The sequence below is a fragment of the Episyrphus balteatus genome, chromosome 4 (genome assembly GCF_945859705.1).
Source record: "Episyrphus balteatus chromosome 4, idEpiBalt1.1, whole genome shotgun sequence".
Classification (NCBI taxonomy): domain Eukaryota; kingdom Metazoa; phylum Arthropoda; class Insecta; order Diptera; family Syrphidae; genus Episyrphus; species Episyrphus balteatus.
Genome location: NC_079137.1, coordinates 13,520,257 through 13,543,762, shown reverse-complemented (window position 1 = coordinate 13,543,762; position 23,506 = coordinate 13,520,257). Strand labels below are relative to the sequence as shown.

At 31.4% G+C, this 23,506-nt stretch overlaps 2 protein-coding genes across 11 annotated transcripts in view; one reads left to right on the top strand and one right to left on the bottom strand.

Annotated features, from left to right (window-relative positions):
• The window catches only part of LOC129918805 (amyloid-beta-like protein), a 44,505-nt gene extending 34,382 nt beyond the window's left edge, over positions 1-10,123 (bottom strand). For 5 of the 10 annotated variants that reach the window (XM_055999536.1, XM_055999540.1, XM_055999533.1 and 2 more), the window contains exon 1: positions 9,348-10,121. In XM_055999536.1, the coding sequence (XP_055855511.1) occupies positions 9,348-9,404 (57 nt within the window). In that variant the 5' untranslated portion in view covers positions 9,405-10,121. Of the gene's footprint in view, positions 1-9,347 lie in introns of all 10 variants that reach the window. The other 5 variants (XM_055999531.1, XM_055999535.1, XM_055999534.1 and 2 more) reach the window with 3 other exon arrangements.
• Positions 10,124-13,583: 3,460 nt separating this feature from the next.
• On the top strand, positions 13,584-22,102 carry LOC129918804 (probable ATP-dependent RNA helicase kurz). Its single transcript, XM_055999530.1, has 6 exons — positions 13,584-13,982; positions 14,046-14,234; positions 14,298-15,494; positions 19,799-21,579; positions 21,638-21,840; positions 21,905-22,102. Exons 1-6 carry the CDS (start codon positions 13,737-13,739, stop codon positions 21,988-21,990), a joined length of 3,702 nt encoding a protein of 1,233 aa, XP_055855505.1. The 5' UTR covers positions 13,584-13,736; the 3' UTR covers positions 21,991-22,102.
• The last annotated feature ends 1,404 nt before the right edge of the window (positions 22,103-23,506 follow it).

Here is a 23,506-nt window from a genome sequence, read left to right as displayed (position 1 = left end):
ATTAACTATTCAAATAGTTATTTTGTTAAAATTGTTAATGTGGATAATAATCAATAGCCATTTTTAACTATTTTTTTCTCTGAGTTCATACCTTTTGGTTTTTATCAATGAATATTTGGCTAAGTGTGGCCACTTTTTTGATATACCAATTATTTAAAAGACTGCATTAATATTTCACTAAGAGCCGATTTTTCCATCTTCTAATAAACAGTCAGTTAACTGTTCGACGAATAAAATTATTAGGCTCATAAACAATTGGATAACAACATTGAATTTTTCAATCAAAAATAATTTATTCTACAGAATAACAAAAAAAAAATTGTCAAATTCAATAATATTCAAAACTAAACGTCTTTTTTATTTATAATTGTTTTTGTTTTCTTGTGTTCCTCTGTATTCTTTGTCAAAATTATTTCAAAGCAGCTTTGACAATTGACACAGTATTTTTATTGATATTATTCCCTAGAATAATTTTTATTCGTCTCTGAAAGAAGCAGATAGTTTTATTCATAGGAATAAGCTATATCTGCCTGTTGAAAAAATGATTTTTTCTCTATCAGGAGAATAAGTACTAACTGACTGTTTAACTGACTGTTGAAAAATTGGCCCTAAATCTCCCAAATTCTGGCATTAGAGATAGCAAACCTACAATTCAGACTTATCCAAAAATAGCCATCATTTTATGCTATATCACTCACACCAAAAATTTCCTGTGAGCTCTTAGACTATTACTTTTACTTTTATTTTAATTTCGAAAATGTATAACAAAGGTATTTTTTTTATGGAAATGTAGTTCTTTTCTTTTCATATTTATATTATAGTTATCCTTTTGATCAACAAAGAAACAATGGTTAATAAAGAAGGATTTATTTATTTTTAGAAAAAGCTATTTGCATGACTTTTCTAAAGTAAACTATTGAAACTATGTAGGTACCTAAAAAAGTACATATATTGTTGCTTTCATTGTATCTTATGAAAATCGTTAAACTAAGTGAGTGAACTGAATAAAATATACTAGAAGCTGTAGGTATAAATGAAGTTGATGTTTTCTTTTTTTTAATATCGTGATTCATGAGTTTCATAAAGTTCGTTTTATATTACAACAACACCAATTCTTAATCCAAATACTCAAAAGGCATTTTAACGTATTAAAACGAATTATACTAAAAGAACAGATATAAAATAATTACGAATTCAAGATGTGAAAGCATATTAAGGGCAAAAATTGAAATGTCTGGGTCGTGTGAAATATATGAATATGATATGTGAATATTAAAAAGAAAAATATGTAGGTCTTAATCCCCAAAGGTGGGGATTGGGGAATACTTTTCTTTTGAGTGTTAACAACAGAGTGTAGGGTAAATGAACGAATTTTTGGGAGAATATTGTGGGTTAAGTTTGACCTATAAATGTTATACATACTTGAGAAAGTTTTTGAAGGAAATTTGGTCGGTTCTTTGATTAAAGGCTAGTCGGTTCACAAAGGGTCTAAATTAATGACTACGTTTATTTTCTATGATTTTAAGTTGTTGGACGAAAACCTGTGTTCCTTTGGTAATAAGACTCATGGACCCTGGCTATACAGTCGTGAAAACTCATCGTTTTTATGAGTTTCCATGCAATTTAAAATAGAGGTGGAAGTTATTGCAATGAGTGCGAAAGAGATACGAGGTGTAAAGTGATTCTAAAATCATGCGTTTTTCCGTCGATGATCTAGTACATTTAATACTACATCCACTCATGTTCTTCTGGCCAAGTAAATGGAACTTGCATTGATTTCGTTAAAAGTCCGTTCATTTGAAAATCGCTATTCAGTTAGTGTAAGTAGTTTTGATCCTAGGGAACGAAGCTATTATTGCTAACTTTAACGCTACAAAAATAATGTCTTTAATAATGCAGCAAGCTAATCAGATCGTTAAATGTCAAATATAAATGTAAAGGTTTTCTATTAATTTTGACAGTTCGTTTATTACATTTACTACCTTACCGACAATGTTGGTTTGCTTATGTTTTAATCCTTAACAACCAACGAAAAACACAAAAATTTTTTTATTGAAAATTCCCAATAATATTCCATTCTTCTTTTTACGAAGTGTAACATTTACAACTGTCAAAATTTTAGAACTGCCACTTTCGCAAAGAAAAAATACAAGCATTTTTCAATATACGCTCTTTTATTGGGACACCCTACACAATATATAATATTCTTATGTGTGTACTGTGTACTGGTTTCCAATGCACCATTAAAAACTAAAAACTTTTCTTTAATTTGATTACGTCAAGCCTTTCTGCGGAAAGTACATTTTTTATTAAAAAGGACAGCAGTAAAGTAACAAATGAGACAACTGTCGCATCTAGGCAAAATGCATTTAAAGTTGATGTCACTTATGGCTTTAAAATTCAATTTCATTCAATTGATTCACTTAATAGTAAATTAAAGTATGTATATCCGTAAATAATTGAAATGTTGTGTAATAATGATTCAGAGGGCTATGTATGAATCATTTTGGCCTTCAGGGTATAGCTGAAAAAAAAAAAATATTTATTCCCAAAGGAGTTTCATTGTGTTAGGATTTTAAGTCTCTAAGGGAAACGGAAGCTTTTTCTTTTGCTTTTTTATTTCATGTCATTGATAAAATATTTAAGTCAATGACATGAAATAAATCTCAAGAGGTTACATAACCTCTAAAGTTTTATAAAATTTATTTAAACGATATAGGTACATATATTAGGAGGAACTAAAGGAGAAATACTGATGCTCTTTTGTTAGAACCCTGTCAATGAAAACAGTTCCAAATTGAATTTATTATGTATTTTGAGAGTTCATCAATCTCAAATTTCAACTAGTGAATCCTTCGAAAGAACTATGATATTCATTCATAAAATTAACCTTAATGAAAACTACCACAGGACTGATGTCATTGACGAAATAATGATATTAAGTTCAGGGAAGGTAATATAGTACATATTTTTGCATAGAAAATGCACTCAAGTGAAGACTTATTAAGTGTCATTTATTCAGCTGTCATTGATACTCGAGGTCAAACACTTTGGTTTGCTGATTTGGCCATCAACAACCCAGCACTAGTGTCCCTAAGGGCCAGTTTCAGTGTCAAAACTATTTTATAAGTAGGTACAAACAGTTTTTGTTTGATAAAATATGAATGTTCTGATGATTTGGATCCATAAATAATAATATGTTATGGCTTAGCAGTCTGTGATTCCGATGGCAGTTTTGAAACGCATTTTGTTTGCCACACTGGCCTTAATCAAACTCATTAAATTCGTATTCACCCAGACTCCGGAAACTAAACACAATTATCTTATCGACACTGTCCCACAAGCGGTCTCGAAAATTAACAATTTTGCTAAACAATGACTGGCTATTTAAAAAATTAAAAAATTGTTTTTTACTATAATAACATATTTCGAAAAGAAATTGATAACAAAAAATTGATTTCATCAACAAAAAAAAAGTTGTGAACTCACACAGAGAAAAATAGACCACATAAAATAGAACAAAAACAATAAGATTTCTCTATGGTTTTCATCCAAGAAGGAAACCTTATTAAAACAATCGGGTTTTCCTTATTGTTTTAAAATCTGCAAAAAAATAAAAAAAACGATGACCAGGCTGGGAATCGAACTGGAGACTTCAAATCATTAGTCGCCCACCTTACCACCTGAACCAACCTGCCATGAAAATATTGATCGCGATTTTTGTTCTAGTGCTAAGTTGCAAAAAAAATCAACTTTTCAGTCAAATTTTAATAAGATTTTCTCTATAAAAATAATAAGAAATCTCCTTAAAAAAACCTTATTAATCGTTGATTTTAATAAGATTTCCTTATGAAATGTATGGACGGTAAAACAATATGGCAATCTGTTAGTTTTTAGCGGGTCATATTTTTCTCTGTGTGCCGAAATGAGCTGCGACTAGCTATTACTTTTCATGATATTAATTTGGGAAATATAATGGACTTTAACCTCAAACTAAAATAATCCGCCGTATATATATTTTTGCTTAAAAGTAGGCAAATGATTTTCCAAATTGAATGAAATGTGTGCTGAAAATGTATTTGATAGGGGTCTTACAAGTTACAAAAAACTTACTCTTTTCTTTAATAGGGCTTCTTTACGAGAACGATACTCATACTACTAGGTTCGATCAGGATCAACTGTGCGGCACTTAGTTACTAGAATTTACCTGCTTATCAATTAATGTTATAGCAACAACCTTGAGGTAGTGCTTTCGTCCAAACAAACTAAACAAGCAAAGCCTTATAAAGCTAGTGTTGAAAGAATGATAGGTTAAGGAAGTCAATTTTAATTTTTCCTGGAAACAATCCGATAATGAAAGTAACACTAGTCAAAAATGCACTCAAAAGTAGGTACTATTTCTAGAAATTCTCAAGAACACAATTTTCTAAAACAAGTACAAGAGTACGTCCCGTCTTTAAGTTTGGTCGCATTGAGACCTTCGGATTATACTGGTGATGAAAACGATATATTTTTTGAACGATCGTTAGGTAACAACTCTAACAGTTTCGTAACAGACACCATATTTTAAAACCAGATATGCTGAACAGAACATTTCGACAGAACATAAGACTCTTTGGTGTCAGAAACCTGATTATAGTTTCCATAAAATCACGCAAATCTAAAATTTTGGTGGTCCCAAGTCAATATCACAATTAGCATTACACCAGTTCGTCAAGCATGTCTTATTCAATAATTGAGAACAATCAAAAAGAACTTTTGACAAAGTTCAAAGCATTAAAACTGCTTTTGCTAGAAAATTAAACGTTTATTACTTTTCTCTTAGATTGCAGAAAGAGCCAGTTTATTTATTGGAAGATCTTCTCTGTACTGCAAGGTCTGGACTCTGAAGTTTGGAGACCACAGTTCTTCTCTCGAACTAAAGATTGCTCCTATTAGGAGCATTGTTCTATGTCCACTTTTTATTTAAGGAAAAAACGTACTTGTAAGAAAATTGTAGTATTAAACTAATTTGAAACTTAAAAATCGTGCCCTGTAAAATTTGCTTTTTGTGACTTAGAACAATTTTGCTTTACGGCGACGAAATGACTGTGTTCCTTAGCAGAATTCGAGAGATCTGCAAAAGCATTATTCTTATTAACCCTTTCGAACCCAAGCTATGAAAATCAATATTAAAAAATGTTTTTTCGGTATTATCGGGTGAAAAACATCACAACTAAGAAATATGAATAGCAAAAAGTTATTTTCCAAAATAATAAATAGCAAAACTAATGTGTTTTTCTCATGTTACATGTAAGTAACATGCATTGCCTATGACCACCAAAAAAAGTCGGAGAGCTAAGAAAATAACTTTTTATGAAACTATAATGTATGCTACTTCTTCTAAGCAAAAAAACAAAACACTTTCTGCATTAATAATTTTTATATCTTTTTTTCACAATTATGACCATATATAAAAAAAAATTTTTTGCAAAAAAAAATGTGAATTTCAAATTTGAAAAAATTAAAGGTATGATATTTGACTAACTTTTTGTAATAATCCAGTAACTAGGCATTATTATCTTTCAATTAAGCCATCGTAACCTAAAAAATTGTTTAATTTAATATTTTTTACGAATTTTTAAAAAAAATGTTACATGAGAGTAACGCTAGGTCCGAAAGGGTTAAAGAAAAATAACAGAAATCGATTATTAATTTCAGAAAACAATAAAATCTCGAACATTGATCAAGGCTTTCGCAGTTTCCAGTGAGCAGTTGTACAAAGAGCATCAAACAAACCTTTAACATATTGATGTCTGATTCTACTTTTCGACAAAACGTCAGTATAATAGAATAGCGTAATATGATCCATTTTAAAAACAGTAAATTGAAAAAATACTTTTTATTTTTATTCTCGCATTACTTTTGTACAGAAATTAAGATAAAACAAGTGAATAAGACAGAAAAATAAAAAAAAAAATCAGTTACTTTTCAGTTGCGTCTGGCGTATACGTAACCTAATGTGTACCTATATGAACAAGCTGTCAATTGTAAATGCCAACGCAACGCATGCGATGAACAAATTAAAATTAGAAAGATAAACTTCTGAAACGCACTTCTATACAACAAAACAGTAAAAATTGAATCTATTTCCGAAAGGTTTTGGTTCTAATCCACAAAAAACTTGATTATAAATCGATTAGTAAACGATTTTTCTCCATTGTCTTTCTCATTTTTTCTTTTCATATCCCTTCATGCGACTACCCCAATGAAAATTATCAACCCCATAACAATTACGTAAAACCGAAATAAAAAAAAAGAAAAACATAGGTTAAGGGAGACCATATCTAGACGATATGTCGTGAATGAAATTACGTCTAGCCAAAGGCATTCAAATATAGCCTTCCGCACAATCAAACAAAAAAAAAAAAAAACGAAAAACTTAAACAATCCATCATCTACCATCACATGCACACAATACAAACTTCAACCCCGAAAAAAAACTTACTTTTTCGAAGTCAAAACACAACTAAAACTTCAACAAAAGTGTAAGGTATCTTTTTTTTTCGAAGCTAAAAATCGCATTATGTAGGTCCTTTTTTTAGAAACTACTACACGATTCAACGTTCTTAATTCGTTTTTTTTTCTAAAAAAAAAGAGAAAAAATAGAAAACTTTCAATATATAGCCCACGTGAGACTGGGTGTGGTATTTCCTTTTTCCTGCGTGTGGCATACAATGGAGAACACGACACAGAGCGACATATATTTTTAGATAGCAGGCATATAATCACCATATTCTCGGAGCAGTAAGAGTTGTAATCTTCAAACGATATAATAAAATTCATGGAACTGGAAGAGATTCATCCTTGCCCAGGTGAATAATTGCTCAAATTACCATAAAACAAATCTTTCTCAACCGATAATGTCACATAGCAAATCACCAAAAAGAAAATAACAACAACAAAAGAATGATTCTAATTGTGACTCGAATTCAAGATATCAACCCTAAGTACCTGTCTAACTAATGTTTTTAACTGTCTTGAGTTTTTTTCTTTTTGGTAAAAGATACAAAAAAACAATCGATAAAAGCCTCTCGATAACAATATTCGTTTGTTTATTTTGGAAAATTCTAGAGAGTTTGGGGGAGTTATTGTTTGTTGTTTGAGACCCTCAAGAGGTGGTTATGGTAACGTACGGTGGACGCCACAAACGGACTTCGTGACTAAGGTCATTGCTCCTTTTTTTTTAACTTCCATCGCATGCACAAATCCTTTCTATTACTAAAAAAAAAAAACTTTGAAAAACTGCAACCCATTTAACCCCATCTCCCCCTTTTCTCTTTGTGACATCTTTTTGACATTTACTTTTTGATGATTTAAAGAAAGACAAAAGCCAGCCGTCTAAACGCGTTCTTTGTCCTCTATATCCCATATATTCATATATCCTTTTATCCAGAAATCCAGGAGAGTCTTCTTCCATAACACAAAGGACTTTTTTAAAAGAAGACAGAACAAAAAAAAATATATAAAAAAAAAAAAAACAAATAAAATTCCTCCCAAGAGTGTGGTGGATATGGAAGTGGACGAGGACGAAGAAAAGTACACAGTGCAAAAAAAAAGTCTACACTTATTTTGTCATTTCATATCCTTTGCTTCAATGTGTATGGTATGACTAATGAAATATCCTGGCCTGGCTCTGTTCAGTCGGTTCGGTACGTAAGGACTTGGGTGACTCACCAAAACGAAGTTATGCAAGAGTGCGCAAGCACATTGGCTACAAGCAATATCCTTACCAATTAATAGGGTGTCCTTCCCCTACTCCTACCTAAAGCAAAAAAATACACACACACACAGCCCATACATATACACACACACACACACACACACATGCAATGAAATGTAATAACATGAACATAAACGAGAGAATTTCATTTTTCATTTGAAAAGTGTCGCCGCTATTAAAGTATCTTTTTGTATCCTTTAAATCATAAATAAAAGAGACGAATTGTGCTCTGCATAGGATAGAGAATACGATAGGATAGGCACTGCAGTTAATTTCATTACAAACGAGTATAATGGAATTTGCAGTCATTAGCATACATCCCATTAAAAATCTTTAAAATTCAATTATCTCGACTAATTGAGTATCTATACGCCCGATGGAGAGCACAGGAGATGGGAAAAAAGCCTTTAAAACCTACTCGTGTGCAGCAAAGCAACCATCATCTCCTAGCTGTTTTTTTTTTTTTTTTTTTATATAGATAGGTCGGTACTTGGGTACCTTATTCCATCTACAATCTACATATAATATAAGCTATATCTATTTATCCTTTTTTCGGATGGAATTTCGTACTGTGCTCTCTCCGCTTGGTGGTGTCGGTGTCTCCTCTTCTCGATAAATCAAGGATGGAGAGGACTTAACAGGAGCAGCACCCATCACCGCACCGCACCGCACAGCCACCAAACCAAACATCATATCCATCGTATAGAGTGTGTTGAAATTTTAAATGAAATGTTTTTCAAAAAAGAGGTCCTTCGACAAGCTGGCACTCTGGCATGGCATCTCGATCTCGAATTGTATAGTATCTATAGGTCGAAAATAAATAGCTGGCAGGCTTTTTCCCAGCGCAAGGTGCTCGCTCGCTCGCTCGCTACTTTGCTGTTAGATACTCGCTATACCTACAATATACCTGTGTGTATTAGTGGTGGTAGTCCGTTTTGTGTTGTAACTTCACGACAACGACGATACGATGAGTTCGTTTGGGGTTGTGGTTTTTGGTTGGGGGGATGTAGAGAGGGTTATAGGGCTTAGGGTTACCTTTTCAACAAGAAACCTGCTCCTATTGCTGTTTTCTGCTGCTGCTGCTACTGCTGGCTGGCTCTTGGTATAGTGCTAATGTGTAACGTACAAGTGAGTGAGTGCGGTGAATCACTAAATGCATGTATTGGTGGATGATGGTGTGCTTTCTATATGGGGAATTCCTTTAAGTGTCGATTTCTTGTTGTTGTTTTTGTTGTTGTAGCGAGAGATCGATATCCTTGTACAGGAATTTCTTTCTTTCTTTATGTTTTTTTTTTCCTTTTTTTTTTTTGCTTTTTTTGTATGCTAAATTTTAAGTTCTTTATATTTTCATCTATTCTCTAAAATTTAAAATAAAAAAAAAAAAAAAAACAGATACATGCGTACTAGAAGATTTGAATATGCAACCCTCGAGAAGTAGGTAGGTAGAAAAAAAAAAGATTCTAATAAATTTCCCCGACTTGTTAGAATTCTAATTAGAGACACAATTCCGACTTTTCTTCTAGATTTGATTTTCCAAAAAAATTGTAAAATGAAAAAACTCACGGGTAGTGCAAAAAAAACTTACCTCTAAACTGCTTATGAGGGCAAATGCAAACAAACATGTAACAAAATGTAAAGACATTTTGCTTATGTAGGTGATTTTTTTTTTCTCTTCTATACAAAAATTGTACCAAAATTTCTTTCTTTCACTTTTTTCACTTGAATCTTTTTTTTATTTCAATTTTTTTTTTTTTTAATAAAACCCACAAGAAGCCATTTATATTTCGAATTGAGAAAAAATGTAAGTAATTTTATGTGTTAAATTTGTTTTTGTATATGCGTTTTTTTGGAATAAAAATTAAGCCAAAAAAAAAATTTAGAAAACTCCGACGACCCCGATTGATGAGAAGTTGTGTTCGAGTCGAGAGAAAAAAATCGAAACTACCAGGCACACCCCTAAAATAAAGTATCTTTGCTCTGGCTGCTAGTACGTTCTCTATACTTTCAGATACCCACTGCGGATGAGTGTACGTACGAAAGAAAGGAATGACTATAAAAAAAAATTGAACCCACGACAAATTTACGTTCTAAATTTTATGTGAAAATCCTTTCTTTTTTTTTTTGTATTTGGTTTGGTTTTGTGTTGGTTGAATAACTTTTTTTTATATAGGATTTTACATGATATATCTTTCAAGAAAGAAATTTATTAAATTAAAAATAAAACTGATTCTTAACTTGTGTTAAGTTATCTGATGAAATTTTTTCAAAAATTTAGGATATATATTTTTTTTTGTATGTTTGATTCGGGTTTTTTGCACTTAATAGTTCTTCAACTGTACACGATACTGCGATACACTAAAACGTTCCGATTGATGTCTACCTTAAAATCTAAATAAAAACTCCGACCGACCGATATTAAATTCGAATCTTCGAATTTTTCGTTGTTCGAGATTTTTGTGGCGATATGGCAATAATATGGGGTAGGTGTGTGTGTTGTTTTGCGTATGCGTTGTAATGAGCTTGAATGGATCAAGTGAGGGTGAGAAATGTGGTAGGGTAGGACGTATTGTTCAGTTAAATTCGAAATAGGTAAAAAGGATATTTTCAGTGTTTCGAAGGATGAGAGGATATTTTTGGTTGAATAGTTAAGTTGATTTCATCATTTGAATATGGATTGCAGTTAAAAGGGAAATTTTTTTTGAATGGGATTTTCCATATTATTTAAGGGAAATGTATGTAGGTACCTATGTATTTGTTATATAAATTAACTTTTTGGAAATTCCAATTCGCAACAGTATGAATAATATTAAAAAAAAAAATAAATACGCCACAAATCAAATGATAACAATCAAATATGGCATTGCAAGTATTTAGCTTAAGTTACCTTTATATTTTGATTAAATGTTTTTTTTCAGTACTTTTCCATCCTATAAGAACAAATAAAAGTTTAAGAGAAGGATAGTATAATAAAATTTTACTAATTTGCAATTTGAAAAAAAAAGTGTATGGCGTATGAGTAATCTTAAAAACGAAATTAAATAATCAAACGCCCTAATATTTATCGGCTAACAAATATCCAAGAACTTTTGTGTTGACTAAAGAAATATAAATATATTTTCATTAAATGAATTGAATTTAAAAAAATTGCAATATATTTCTAAAACTAATATAAAATAAAAAAAAAAAATGGTGCGTGGAGTCTTTTCACGCGGAAGAAGTGAAACTTCGTTACGCATTCACGCACGCTCTTTGTCTTTCTATTCCCCCTCCCCAGGAGCGCTTTACGTTTAACGCAACAGTGCTTTCATACCCCTTCCATGGTAGCTATAAACGTTTAACGCAACCTAGTTGGAAGTCGCAAAAAAGTTTCACTTCAAAAAGAAGTAATTAAGTGAAAGTAGCTAAATGTTTTTATTAAATAACACTGACCAAAATTACTGACCAAAAAAGTTAAAATTGCAACAAATGAAACTTTGTTAGTGATCTAATAACATTACTTAACATGTAAACAAAAAAAACCGTTCTCAATAAGGATGTGATCTTGCATATTATAGATGGCACGAAAGTATACAGGAAAATAATAGTCTAACACCTGACAGGCACCCTCAAAAAGTGCGAAAAAAACAGATAATTTTTGACTGCTTCAACTAAGCTGAAATTTTGTTTTGATGTAGTTTTTAGGAGGTAGGTATAAGAAAAAGGTACCTTTTATATTTCAGTATTATTTTTTATTAATACGCTTTTTTAGCTTCACTTGTAACTGACAAACTGTAATGAAATAAAATCTTGGAACTCAATTTTCGGACCTAGAGATGGAGCATTGAGGGGTCAAAAACACCCCAAATACATTTTGGCCTACTTCTAATTATTATATCAAACTGTCACTATTTACAAAAAGTGCAAAGTATCAAATTTTTAAATATGTATTCTGGAAAATCGTTAAAAGTATCCATAGATCTTTTTTTCCAACGATCCTTTAGCTGTTGTGGAATTTTCATTACGATGCCAACTTATTATCCTTTGATGCTTCAACTCCATCCTTGGACTTTCTTTACTTTTGGTCCTCTTCTACTCTTTAAAATTTAAACAATGCATATGCCATGATAGCATAGGCATATTTTTGTATATTTTTCGCTCTTATTTATTACCTACTCACTAAATTAAGTATTTAACTACATTAACACTCAATACATTAATGTGTTTCACTGACGCAAAATTTTAAACGATTTATTAAAATGAGCCATTTTAGTAATTTACTAAGCGACAAAATCAGTCTGCTTTTGACTTAATAAATTACTAAAATGGCTTTAGCCATTTTTACTAAATCATTTAAAATTTTGGGCTATTGTTTCTAATATTAAAAGTATTCTAACTATTGTGCTATCTGAGAATATCTTCAAATAAGATGTAAAAGGTGTGACATTAGAAGTTAACACCCGTTAAAAAATAATCAGCTCTCGTTGGAAAATGCTAAAAACGTTTTTTGACTACTTCGTACCTCATTCTTTTATATAAAGAAAATTGTTTGAACATAATGTATTTAGTAACGGTTTCTATAAGACCTGTTTAAATCTTTCCAATCTCTTTTTAACTGCCCGAGATATATCTTCAGTTGCTTGGAAAATTATATCTACCAAAGAAATTATCCTCCTTTTTGATTATATGAAGCCAAACCCATTTACTTCATCTTAAGATATTTCGTGCAGTAAAAAAGATATCGGAAAGATTTAAACAGGTCTTGAAAGAAGAAAAACCGTTACTAAATATGTTGAAATAATTTTTCTTATATAAAAGCATAAGGTACGAAGTAGTAAAAAAAATGTTTTTTGCATTTTCTAACGGTAATTATAATGTATACCATGTTAAGAGGAGTATACCCGACTAACAATTTTCCTTCTGTAAAGCCTTATACATGCTTCTTTTGCTTCTATAAAGCTTTATAGAAGCAAAATTGTTAGTTTGGTAAGCAATATGTATGTACTGTAGTACTTTTACCACCCACCATAGAACCGGGCTTCGTTATTATTGAACTCTTTTCACTTCCAAAGGAACTCGTCATCCAATAGCATAATAATGTTGTGTTTTACTGCAGCAACAATATTAATAAATATTTTCTGAAGTTTTTGAAAAATTCCAGATCGTTCAAAAACTTAAAAAAAAAATCGAAGAAATTACAATAGCTGTGTTTTTTGGCATTGCTATTCGCATCCGCAGTGGTCCGTTCTTTTATTGAACAATGTTAACTATTGTTGTTATGTCAAAAATATCGTTGTATTTGTTTTTGTTAGATTTTGTTACAAAATGTCAACTTTGATTTAGGAACGACTAAATGTTACATTTTGTTGATCTGTCAAAAGAAAAATTTTTGAGATTAATTTTATGAATGAATAAACAAGAAAAAATTTATTTCGTACTGAAATAATTCTTTTTAATTGAATTCTAAGCAAATTGAAACAAAAATATGCATTCAATAATTTCAAATACGGAAACAAACAAGAAATTCTCTTCTCACATCATCCCCTCTCTTCCCCATTTAGTTGTGTTTGACAGATTAACATTGAAACTCAAGTCCAGGAGCTGAGTTGAAAAAAGTAACAAAATGTAACTATTTGACACTTCAACACTGGATTTAGGAACGATGTTGTGACGTCACGATGTTACACTTTGTAACTTTTTTCTCATTTAGGAACGATGAAAGTTAACTATTGTTAACAATAGTTAACATTGTCGAATAAAAGAACGCACCACAGTGGGCGTTTATATGCATTCTAAAAACAACACGCAGCTGCCGATAAGAATAGAAGTTAAACCAAACTGCGGATAGAATTTTGACGAATTGTTTTGTTTACATTTTGTTTTCCCTTGGAGTCTGCATATAAATTTGGTGCCTGCATATAAAATATTTGCGAAATCTTACTGCGGATAGCTTTGCCAAAACAAACTCGCCTAATGAAGTCTCAGTTTTAAGTCGATAATGCAGTTTAATTTCATCTACGAACGCACCCCGAAAAAAACATCGCAAATGAACTGTCAAAATTATCAACCTCTATTGCTTGTCATAATTCATCACACGTGCGATGTGCAAGACGAAAACAAACCAATTTCTATTCTTTATAAATTTTATTTTATATTAAAAACACAAATAATGGGTAAAAAAGTATTTAATGCCAAAGCTCGGCAATCTCACAAAACCACCATCGACAATTCCGAAGTCAAAAAAGTACCCAAATATACAAATTTTATAATAAAAAACCCATTGTTAAAATCTGCGTCTCTCTTCCAGATCAAACTTGAACTTGGCGATTCAATTGCCACTGCTTCAGGCTACGATGATGCAAATCCTTTAGTTCTACCTTCTCAAAAACGTAAAACAAAAACCAAACCAGAAATTATCCAACACACAAAGATTCTAACAAAAAAACAAAGGAAACGCTTGCAAACTATTGTTGACAAAAAACGTAAAAAAGAAGAGGTAAGTTGGGAACCTTTTTTATCTGCGTAATAGAATTGTCATGTGAGAATTTGTCTTTCCCAGAGAGCATCTATCCTTGAAGGTCTTGAAAAAGTTAAAATATCTCCTGATGAATTGAGTTTATATCAATCAATTAGTCAAGTTCAAACAATCGGTTTAAAGAACTTTGGCAATTTTGATGCCATTCAAGAAAAACAAAAACGAAAGAAAGAACAAAAACAACAAGAAGACGCCGCTGGCAGGGTAAGTAGCATTGCTGGTATAAACAAACGCAAACGATTAGAACTTTTAAAAGGCTATAATGATGCCGATGAAAGCAATAGCGATGGGGAAACCCAGGCAAAAAAGAAGAATCCAAATGTAATTGGGTTGGAAGGTGATCTGTCCTCATCGTCTGATGAAGGAGGAGAGAAAGAGGAGGGGCCTAAAGATGATGAAGTTCTTCCTGAAATCAAAAAAGAACCTGTTGTCATTGAAAAAGAGACAAAAATTCCAGAAAAACCAAAGGTTTCCTCCAAACCCGCTGTATTTATCCCTGTCAATCGTGATCCAGAGATTCAAACAGCTCGTTTAAGACTACCAATTCTTGCAGAAGAACAGACAATAATGGAAATTATAAATGAAAACTCCATAATCATTGTCGCTGGTGAGACGGGATCTGGAAAAACTACACAAATCCCTCAATTCCTCTACGAATCTGGTTATGGCCAGCATAAAATGATTGGAATCACTGAACCTCGTCGTGTTGCTGCCATATCCATGTCGAAACGTGTAGCTCACGAGATGAATCTTAGTGAAAAAGAAGTCTCCTACTTGATTCGTTTCGAAGGCAATGTTACAGAACAGACAAAGATCAAATTCATGACGGACGGTGTACTTCTGAAAGAAATTGAATCTGATTTCATGCTTCAGAAGTATTCTGTGATTATACTTGATGAAGCTCACGAAAGGAGTGCCTATACTGATATCCTAATTGGTCTACTCTCCCGTATTGTACCGCTCCGAGTGAAGCGTGGTAATCCTCTGAAGCTTATTATCATGTCAGCTACATTGAAGGTGGAAGATTTTCTGGAAAACTCGAAACTGTTTCGTCTACCTCCACCGCTTATTAAAGTTGAAGCACGTCAGTTTCCGGTAACAATTCACTTTCAAAAGACAACAGTTGATAACTATGTTGAAGAAGCCTATAAGAAGACAATGAAGATCCATTCAAAGCTTCCAGAAGGAGGGATTTTAGTTTTCGTCACAGGACAACAAGAGGTAATGTATTTTATGTATTTTATTAGTTGAAAAAAAAAAAAAATCTTAACATCAGTTAATACTTATAAGCCGGAAACGGATTTTGTCCCTTAATCCAGACTTTGGAGGTAGTTTGAAAAACAAAGTATGCAGTTTTAATATATTTAATATGCCCTTCAAAAAATATTTTTAAATTTGTTTTTTTTTTTTTATATTTTTTTCTAAATAAAACAAAGAATCCAAAAAGTTAAGTTAAATCAGAAATTTCGCAGATACGAATTTCACGGTTTTGACTTTTAAACGTCCATATTTTCTCTGACATAATATTTTTTTACACCTCTAAAACTTATCAAGCAAGGTGGCACAAAATTCAAAAATTAACTTTAAAACATGGCAACCATATGCCAGCCAACCCATGTGCAAACTGTTTCTTTGGACACTACCTTTAAAAAAATATAACTCCCAACTGGTATTACGTTGAGGGTAGGTCGTCCTATGGCGGGATCTTATACTATAAGGAAGTCTGTCAAATTTATGAGAGTAGAGAAAGAATTCTGTCAGAAGGAAACAAAACTACGAAAGACTTCAAAAGAATCTGGAGTTAAGTTGAACACCATTATAAAACAAAATTTCATATTTTATGCTTAATTCGATAAACAAAAACACATTTTATAATTTAAGTAGTTTAATTTAATTTAATTAAACTACTTAAATTATAAAATTATATAGAATATTTAGTTAATAAGTTTTGTCCAGTCTGAACTGTCTCTTGTATCGAAAGTACTTTTTCCAAAGCACTCGATTCAAAATTGTACATATACAAGTACTTATAAAATTTAAACAGTCTTCTGTGGATTTGGTGTTACATAGTGAACAAAACTGGTCAAAACTATTATTATTAGGTTTTCCATTGAGACTTAATAATTCACATCTTCTTTGGAAAACTAAAGATATTACCTTAGGGTTAAAAGAATCGCAGAAATAGTTGTTAGTATAAAGATTGTATTGTAGCGGGCTTTATATGATTCTGCTTTCAGAAGAAGAAGCCATCAAGCTTCTTTTATGGGTTGGGGTCAAAATTCTTTTGTCAAAATTCTGCTTTCAAAATTCCTGCTTTACAAAATTCTGCTTTCAAAATTCTGCTTTTCAAAATTCTGTTTTTCAAAATTCTGTTTTTCAAAATACTGCTTTTCATAATTCTGCTTTTCAAAATTCTGCAAAAAATTAAAAAAGGGTTTGGAAAATGTTAAAAAGCGCGCGCTTTTAAACATTTTCCAAACCCTTTTTTAATTTTTTGCAGAATTCTGTAAAATCATCTTTTTGAAAAATTATCTGCTTATTTGATTACTTACCTACATAATTTGTCATTTTTTAAATGCGAATTAATTTTTGTTTTATAAATGAATAAATTTGAAAATATTAAGAAAAGGTTTTTAATATTAAACATTTCCGAAAATAACTAAAAATTTATTAATTTATCAAATAAAGATGAATATTCAAAAATTTGAATGAGAAAAGGAATATACAACATCGGTTCCAATTAGTATACATATTTTATTTGAAAGAAAGTCAGTATATGCATTTCAAAAAATATTTGCGACACTTAAATAAAAAAATTTTGGAAAGTACCAATGTTGAATTACATTAATGAGGTGTATTTTATAAAAAAAAAAAAACAGAATTAGCAGAATTTTTTTTGTTCAAATATAATGCTGGCAGAATTTTGAAAAGCAGAATTTTAAAAAGCAGAATTTTGAAAAACAGAATAGAAAAAAAGCAGAATTTTGAAAAACAGAATTTTCGCTGAAAAAGCAGAATTTTGAAAAGCAGAATTTTGAAGCCAGAATTTTGACCCGATCCCATATAAATAATATTAACGGTGCCAGCATTATATTTGAACAAAAAAAATTCTGCTAATTCTGTTTTTTTTTTTTTATAAAATACACCTCATTAATGTAATTCAACATTGGTACTTTCCAAAATTTTTTTATTTAAGTGTCGCAAATATTTTTTGAAATGCATATACTGACTTTCTTTCAAATAAAATATGTATACTAATTGGAACCGATGTTGTATATTCCTTTTCTCATTCAAATTTTTGAATATTCATCTTTATTTGATAAATTAATAAATTTTTAGTTATTTTCGGAAATGTTTAATATTAAAAACCTTTTCTTAATATTTTCAAATTTATTCATTTATAAAACAAAAATTAATTCGCATTTAAAAAATGACAAATTATGTAGGTAAGTAATCAAATAAGCAGATAATTTTTCAAAAAGATGATTTTACAGAATTCTGCAAAAAATTAAAAAAGGGTTTGGAAAATGTTAAAAAGCGCGCGCTTTTAAACATTTTCCAAACCCTTTTTTAATTTTTTGCAGAATTCTGTAAAATCATCTTTTTGAAAAATTATCTGCTTATTTGATTACTTACCTACATAATTTGTCATTTTTTAAATGCGAATTAATTTTTGTTTTATAAATGAATAAATTTGAAAATATTAAGAAAAGGTTTTTAATATTAAACATTTCCGAAAATAACTAAAAATTTATTAATTTATCAAATAAAGATGAATATTCAAAAATTTGAATGAGAAAAGGAATATACAACATCGGTTCCAATTAGTATACATATTTTATTTGAAAGAAAGTCAGTATATGCATTTCAAAAAATATTTGCGACACTTAAATAAAAAAATTTTGGAAAGTACCAATGTTGAATTACATTAATGAGGTGTATTTTATAAAAAAAAAAAAACAGAATTAGCAGAATTTTTTTTGTTCAAATATAATGCTGGCACCGTTAATATTATTTATATGGGATCGGGTCAAAATTCTGGCTTCAAAATTCTGCTTTTCAAAATTCTGCTTTTTCAGCGAAAATTCTGTTTTTCAAAATTCTGCTTTTTTTCTATTCTGTTTTTCAAAATTCTGCTTTTTAAAATTCTGCTTTTCAAAATTCTGCCAGCATTATATTTGAACAAAAAAAATTCTGCTAATTCTGTTTTTTTTTTTTTATAAAATACACCTCATTAATGTAATTCAACATTGGTACTTTCCAAAATTTTTTTATTTAAGTGTCGCAAATATTTTTTGAAATGCATATACTGACTTTCTTTCAAATAAAATATGTATACTAATTGGAACCGATGTTGTATATTCCTTTTCTCATTCAAATTTTTGAATATTCATCTTTATTTGATAAATTAATAAATTTTTAGTTATTTTCGGAAATGTTTAATATTAAAAACCTTTTCTTAATATTTTCAAATTTATTCATTTATAAAACAAAAATTAATTCGCATTTAAAAAATGACAAATTATGTAGGTAAGTAATCAAATAAGCAGATAATTTTTCAAAAAGATGATTTTACAGAATTCTGCAAAAAATTAAAAAAGGGTTTGGAAAATGTTTAAAAGCGCGCGCTTTTTAACATTTTCCAAACCCTTTTTTAATTTTTTGCAGAATTTTGAAAAGCAGAATTATGAAAAGCAGTATTTTGAAAAACAGAATTTTGAAAAACAGAATTTTGAAAAGCAGAATTTTGAAAGCAGAATTTTGTAAAGCAGGAATTTTGAAAGCAGAATTTTGACAAAAGAATTTTGACCCCGGCAGAATTTTGACCCCAACCCTATTTATATTCCTTTGAAGATTTTCACCGAATGAAGCACCAATATTCTGCCATTAACAAAACCACCAATCTTTGTTTCTTACTTCATAGAGCATCATCTTGTTGGTCATTCGATCTTCATCAAATCCTAAGACTTGAATAAAGTAATAAGCTTGCAAAATGTAATAGTGAATAACTTTAGTAAACCTGTTTCCAAATAAATCGCATAATTTGGCGTATTTATGGGTAAAAAGAATATTTCTTTTATAAAATTTCTTTGGATTTTTTCCATATCTTCGTTCTCATCCCCACAATTGTGCTGCGTGTGTAGACTTTATAACTGAGTTGAAAATTTGATATATTATGTTTATGAGACTTTGTGCTGCTTTAGATTTTTCATTGAGGTGCTTTTTGTAGTCCAATGTTGAATTAAGTTCGACTACCAGGTACTAGTATTTATTTCTTCCATTCAACAAGTAATTGCCCGGATTTTCGGATCGATTGGATCTGGAAAATATAATAACTTTTGACTTTTCGATGTTTACTTCAAGTCCCCATTGTTCACAGAAGCAGCCAATGCTGCTTTAATTCCATATATTTAAATCATTTATTTCTATTGTACTTTTAAAATTTTACTTTATTTTCTTATTATAATTGTTGTCATTTTTACTTGATTTCGTATATAATTTTATATTCGTATATAATTTAATAGGTCAACTATCTGGTGAGGAAGCTTAGAAAAATGTTTCCATATAAACCAGCAGTCGAGGATAAACCTTTAACCTCCTCCTCTGCTGAAACAAAAGAAGATTCTCCTGAGAAAGAAGTAGACATTGAAGACGATGATGAATTTGATATGAAAAAAGCGATAAAGAATGTCAAAAAGTCCAAGAAAAAGTTTGTTTCCCAGATTTCTCTTCCCAAAATCAATTTGGATGACTATAAGCTTCCTAGCGATGATACTGAAGCTGATCTGCATGAAGACATTGACGAAGCGGAGGAGGATATCGATGAGGAAAACGAGGAATCTGATGATGAGGATGTAGGCGAGGAATTAAGAACTTCCCAGCCACTTTGGGTGCTTCCACTCTATTCCCTCTTGTCATCTGAAAAACAAAGTAGAATATTTAGACCACCTCCTGAGGGATGTAGACTGTGCATAGTGAGTACGAATGTGGCTGAAACTTCTCTCACTATACCCAACATTAAATACGTAGTGGATTCAGGAAGACAGAAGACCCGTCTCTATGACAAAATAACCGGAGTTAGTGCCTTCGTCGTCACATTCACAAGTAAAGCATCGGCTGATCAGAGAGCTGGTAGAGCTGGACGTACGAGTGCTGGACATTGTTATCGTCTCTACTCCAGTGCGGTCTATAACGATGAATTTGAATCGTTTAGCACGCCAGACATCCAAAAGAAACCAGTGGATGATTTAATGATGCAAATGAGATGCATGGGAATCGACAGGGTGATCAACTTCCCATTTCCATCTCCACCAGATGCGGTGCAGCTTCAAGCCGCCGAATCTAGATTGATTGTGTTGGGAGCTCTCGGTCCTAAACATAATCCAGAAGATCCAAAATGTGTTCCACCTGTAACGAAACTGGGGCATGTTATATCAAGATTCCCGGTGGCCCCTCGATTTGGCAAAATGTTGGCTTTGAGTCATCAACAGAATATGCTTCCGTATACAGTTTGTTTGGTGGCAGCACTCTCCGTTCAAGAACTTCTCATCGAAGTCGGTGGGAATAAGGAAAAAGACGATGGTAATAAATGGCATCCACGTCGTCAGTCATGGGCATCGACAGGAAATTTTGAACTTCTTGGTGATCCTATGGTACTCTTGCGAGCAGTTGGAGCTGCTGAATACGCAGGATCGAAGGGTGAATTGTTAACATTTTGTAATGAAAATGGAATTCGACACAAAGCTATCACAGAAGTTCGTAAATTGCGTGTGCAACTGACGAATGAGATCAACTTGAACATGGCCAATGTCGATCTCTGTGTAGATCCTGAAATGGTTCCTCCCACTGATAAGCAAGCCAAGTTTTTGCGACAAATTTTACTTGCTGGAATGGGTGATCGAGTAGCCAGGAAGGTACCACTCGATGATATCAATGACAAAGAACAGAAAAGAAAAATGAAAAACGCATACAATTGTTTGGAAATGGAGGAACCAGTTTTTATGCATTCATCGTCGATTTTGAAGAAAAAACAACCAACATGGGTGATTTACCAGGAAGCCTATGAAACTAGAAGTGGTGATTCAACAAAGCTTTTCATTCGGGGTGTTACTGCAATCGAACCAGAATGGTTGCTGTTGTATGTTCCGAGATTGTGCAATATTCGTTCTATTAAGGAGGATCCTTTGCCGAAATACAATTCCGATGAAGGAAAGGTGTATTGTTTTGTGGATGCGACTTTTGGAAAAGCTGCCTGGGAGATACCGTTGGCTGAAGTGGAAATGCCTTTAAGTGAAAAAGCATGCTGGTGAGTTAAATTATCTTTTTGAAGATGTAATTATTTATTATTTATTTTATTTTTACAGTTATTTTGGTATGTTCTTTTTGAATGGAGATGTTTTTCCCAAACTCCAGGATTTCAAAGCAAAACTTAAGGTCACACCATCTTCGATTACAAAGAGTTGGTCGAATCTAAATGAAAATGTGACAAAGTTTAAGAGAGCATTATTCATAAAAGAAATTCATTGTAGACAAGCGTTGTTAGATGAATGGGAGAAAGATCCTAATTGTAAGTTAAACTTAAATAGTTTTATTAAAATTGTTGTACTTATTTGAATATTTTTTTTTTGTAGATTTGATGCAACAATACTGCGATCTATTATTTGAGGTGACAATGTCTGATTTGGTACACATATGGCCACCTATTGAAAATGCTTGATAAATTAGGAATTGTTTTCTTTTTTTTTATTGTAGATAGATTTTAATAAAAATAAACACAAACGAGAGTGTAAGTTATGTTAATGTCAAAAAATAGATTTGCTTTCTTTCATTTTTCTTATCTAGTTAGTTAACAAGGGGGGTTTAACACAGAAGGTTTGGATCTCATAGCATATTCTTGTTCAACAGTTTCTGTTTTCAGGAAGCTGAGTGGGAATATTTTTTTTATAAAAATTCTTAAGCTTATTCTCACGCCCACCAGTTTCTTATAATATTCACAAAAAAAGGCACGATACACAGTGAGATTAGTAATAAGGTCGAACGTTCTTATCAATAAATTAATTTTTATCTTGAAGGTCCGATTTATAGAACTCAAAATTATAATCTTTTTTGTAAGATTTTCCGTCTTTACAAAATTGGCCAGCGATAGAATTTTTTTCATTAAATTCTTATGTTTGATACAGAGCAAAATGTTACGCATACGCCATAGTGATCAATTTGCGAAAAATTAATTTGCCTTTTATTATGAGAAGAAAAAATTACATTTCAATAAAACATTTTTGTAATAAAAGTAGTTAAAGTAAAAAGATGTTAAAAAATTGTCAAAGATAAGAATACAGTTTGAAAATAAAAACCAGGTAAATATTTTAAACAGTTTGAACAAATCTTGGTGCAATTGTTGTCTGTTAAAATTAGGAAAACCAAGCAAAACTTGTCTTCTGCCTAAGTAATTGGCCAAGGCCATTAAGACTCTTACAACAAGCACAAAAACTATGAAATTAATCCAAACACAAATTTCAGAAAAACATGCACTGACGAAATGAATAACAAAAATAAAGAAAAAAAACACAAACTTCATTTTTCGCACACAAGAGTTGGAGACTTCTCCAGATAATCTTGTACAATTTTTAATTTCGCTGGTCGAACAGCGTAGCTACAACAGAATGAAATTTTTCTATTCCAGTTTTATTGCTCTGTTTTTATGTGGGATTTTTCGTTTCGCATCAGCAGCGTAATAGGATAAAATCGGGATATGCAACAAAGGCCAAAAGACAATTAGTTCGGGAAAATAATCGGCCCTAGCGAGGTATTCCGTCGGAGCGGATTTTTTCCGATTTTCTACGAATCGGAGACTTTTTGCTTCGAGGTATTTTTCCGATCCGCTGATCGGAGATTTTCTCCGACAAATTTCAACGCATGTCATTGCTTGCGATGAAGTACTTCTTATGGTTGTATTCTTGACAGATACGAATCATTTTTTTTCCGAAACCCTCCGACAAGTTTTTGTTGCGGAATAAATAATTAAAATGTAAGTAATAAAGAAAACAAAGTATTTTAGTAAGAAAATTTTATTTATTATGGATTTTTGTGTCTAGGCAAAACGAAAAAAAAAAAACAAAAGTATACAAAAAGATCACCAAAAATTGTGGCTGTATTGAATTGGACCAACACAAAGGGATGTTGGTGAATGGAAAAAAGGATGTTCGTGACTATACATAAGTCCACTATGAAATAAA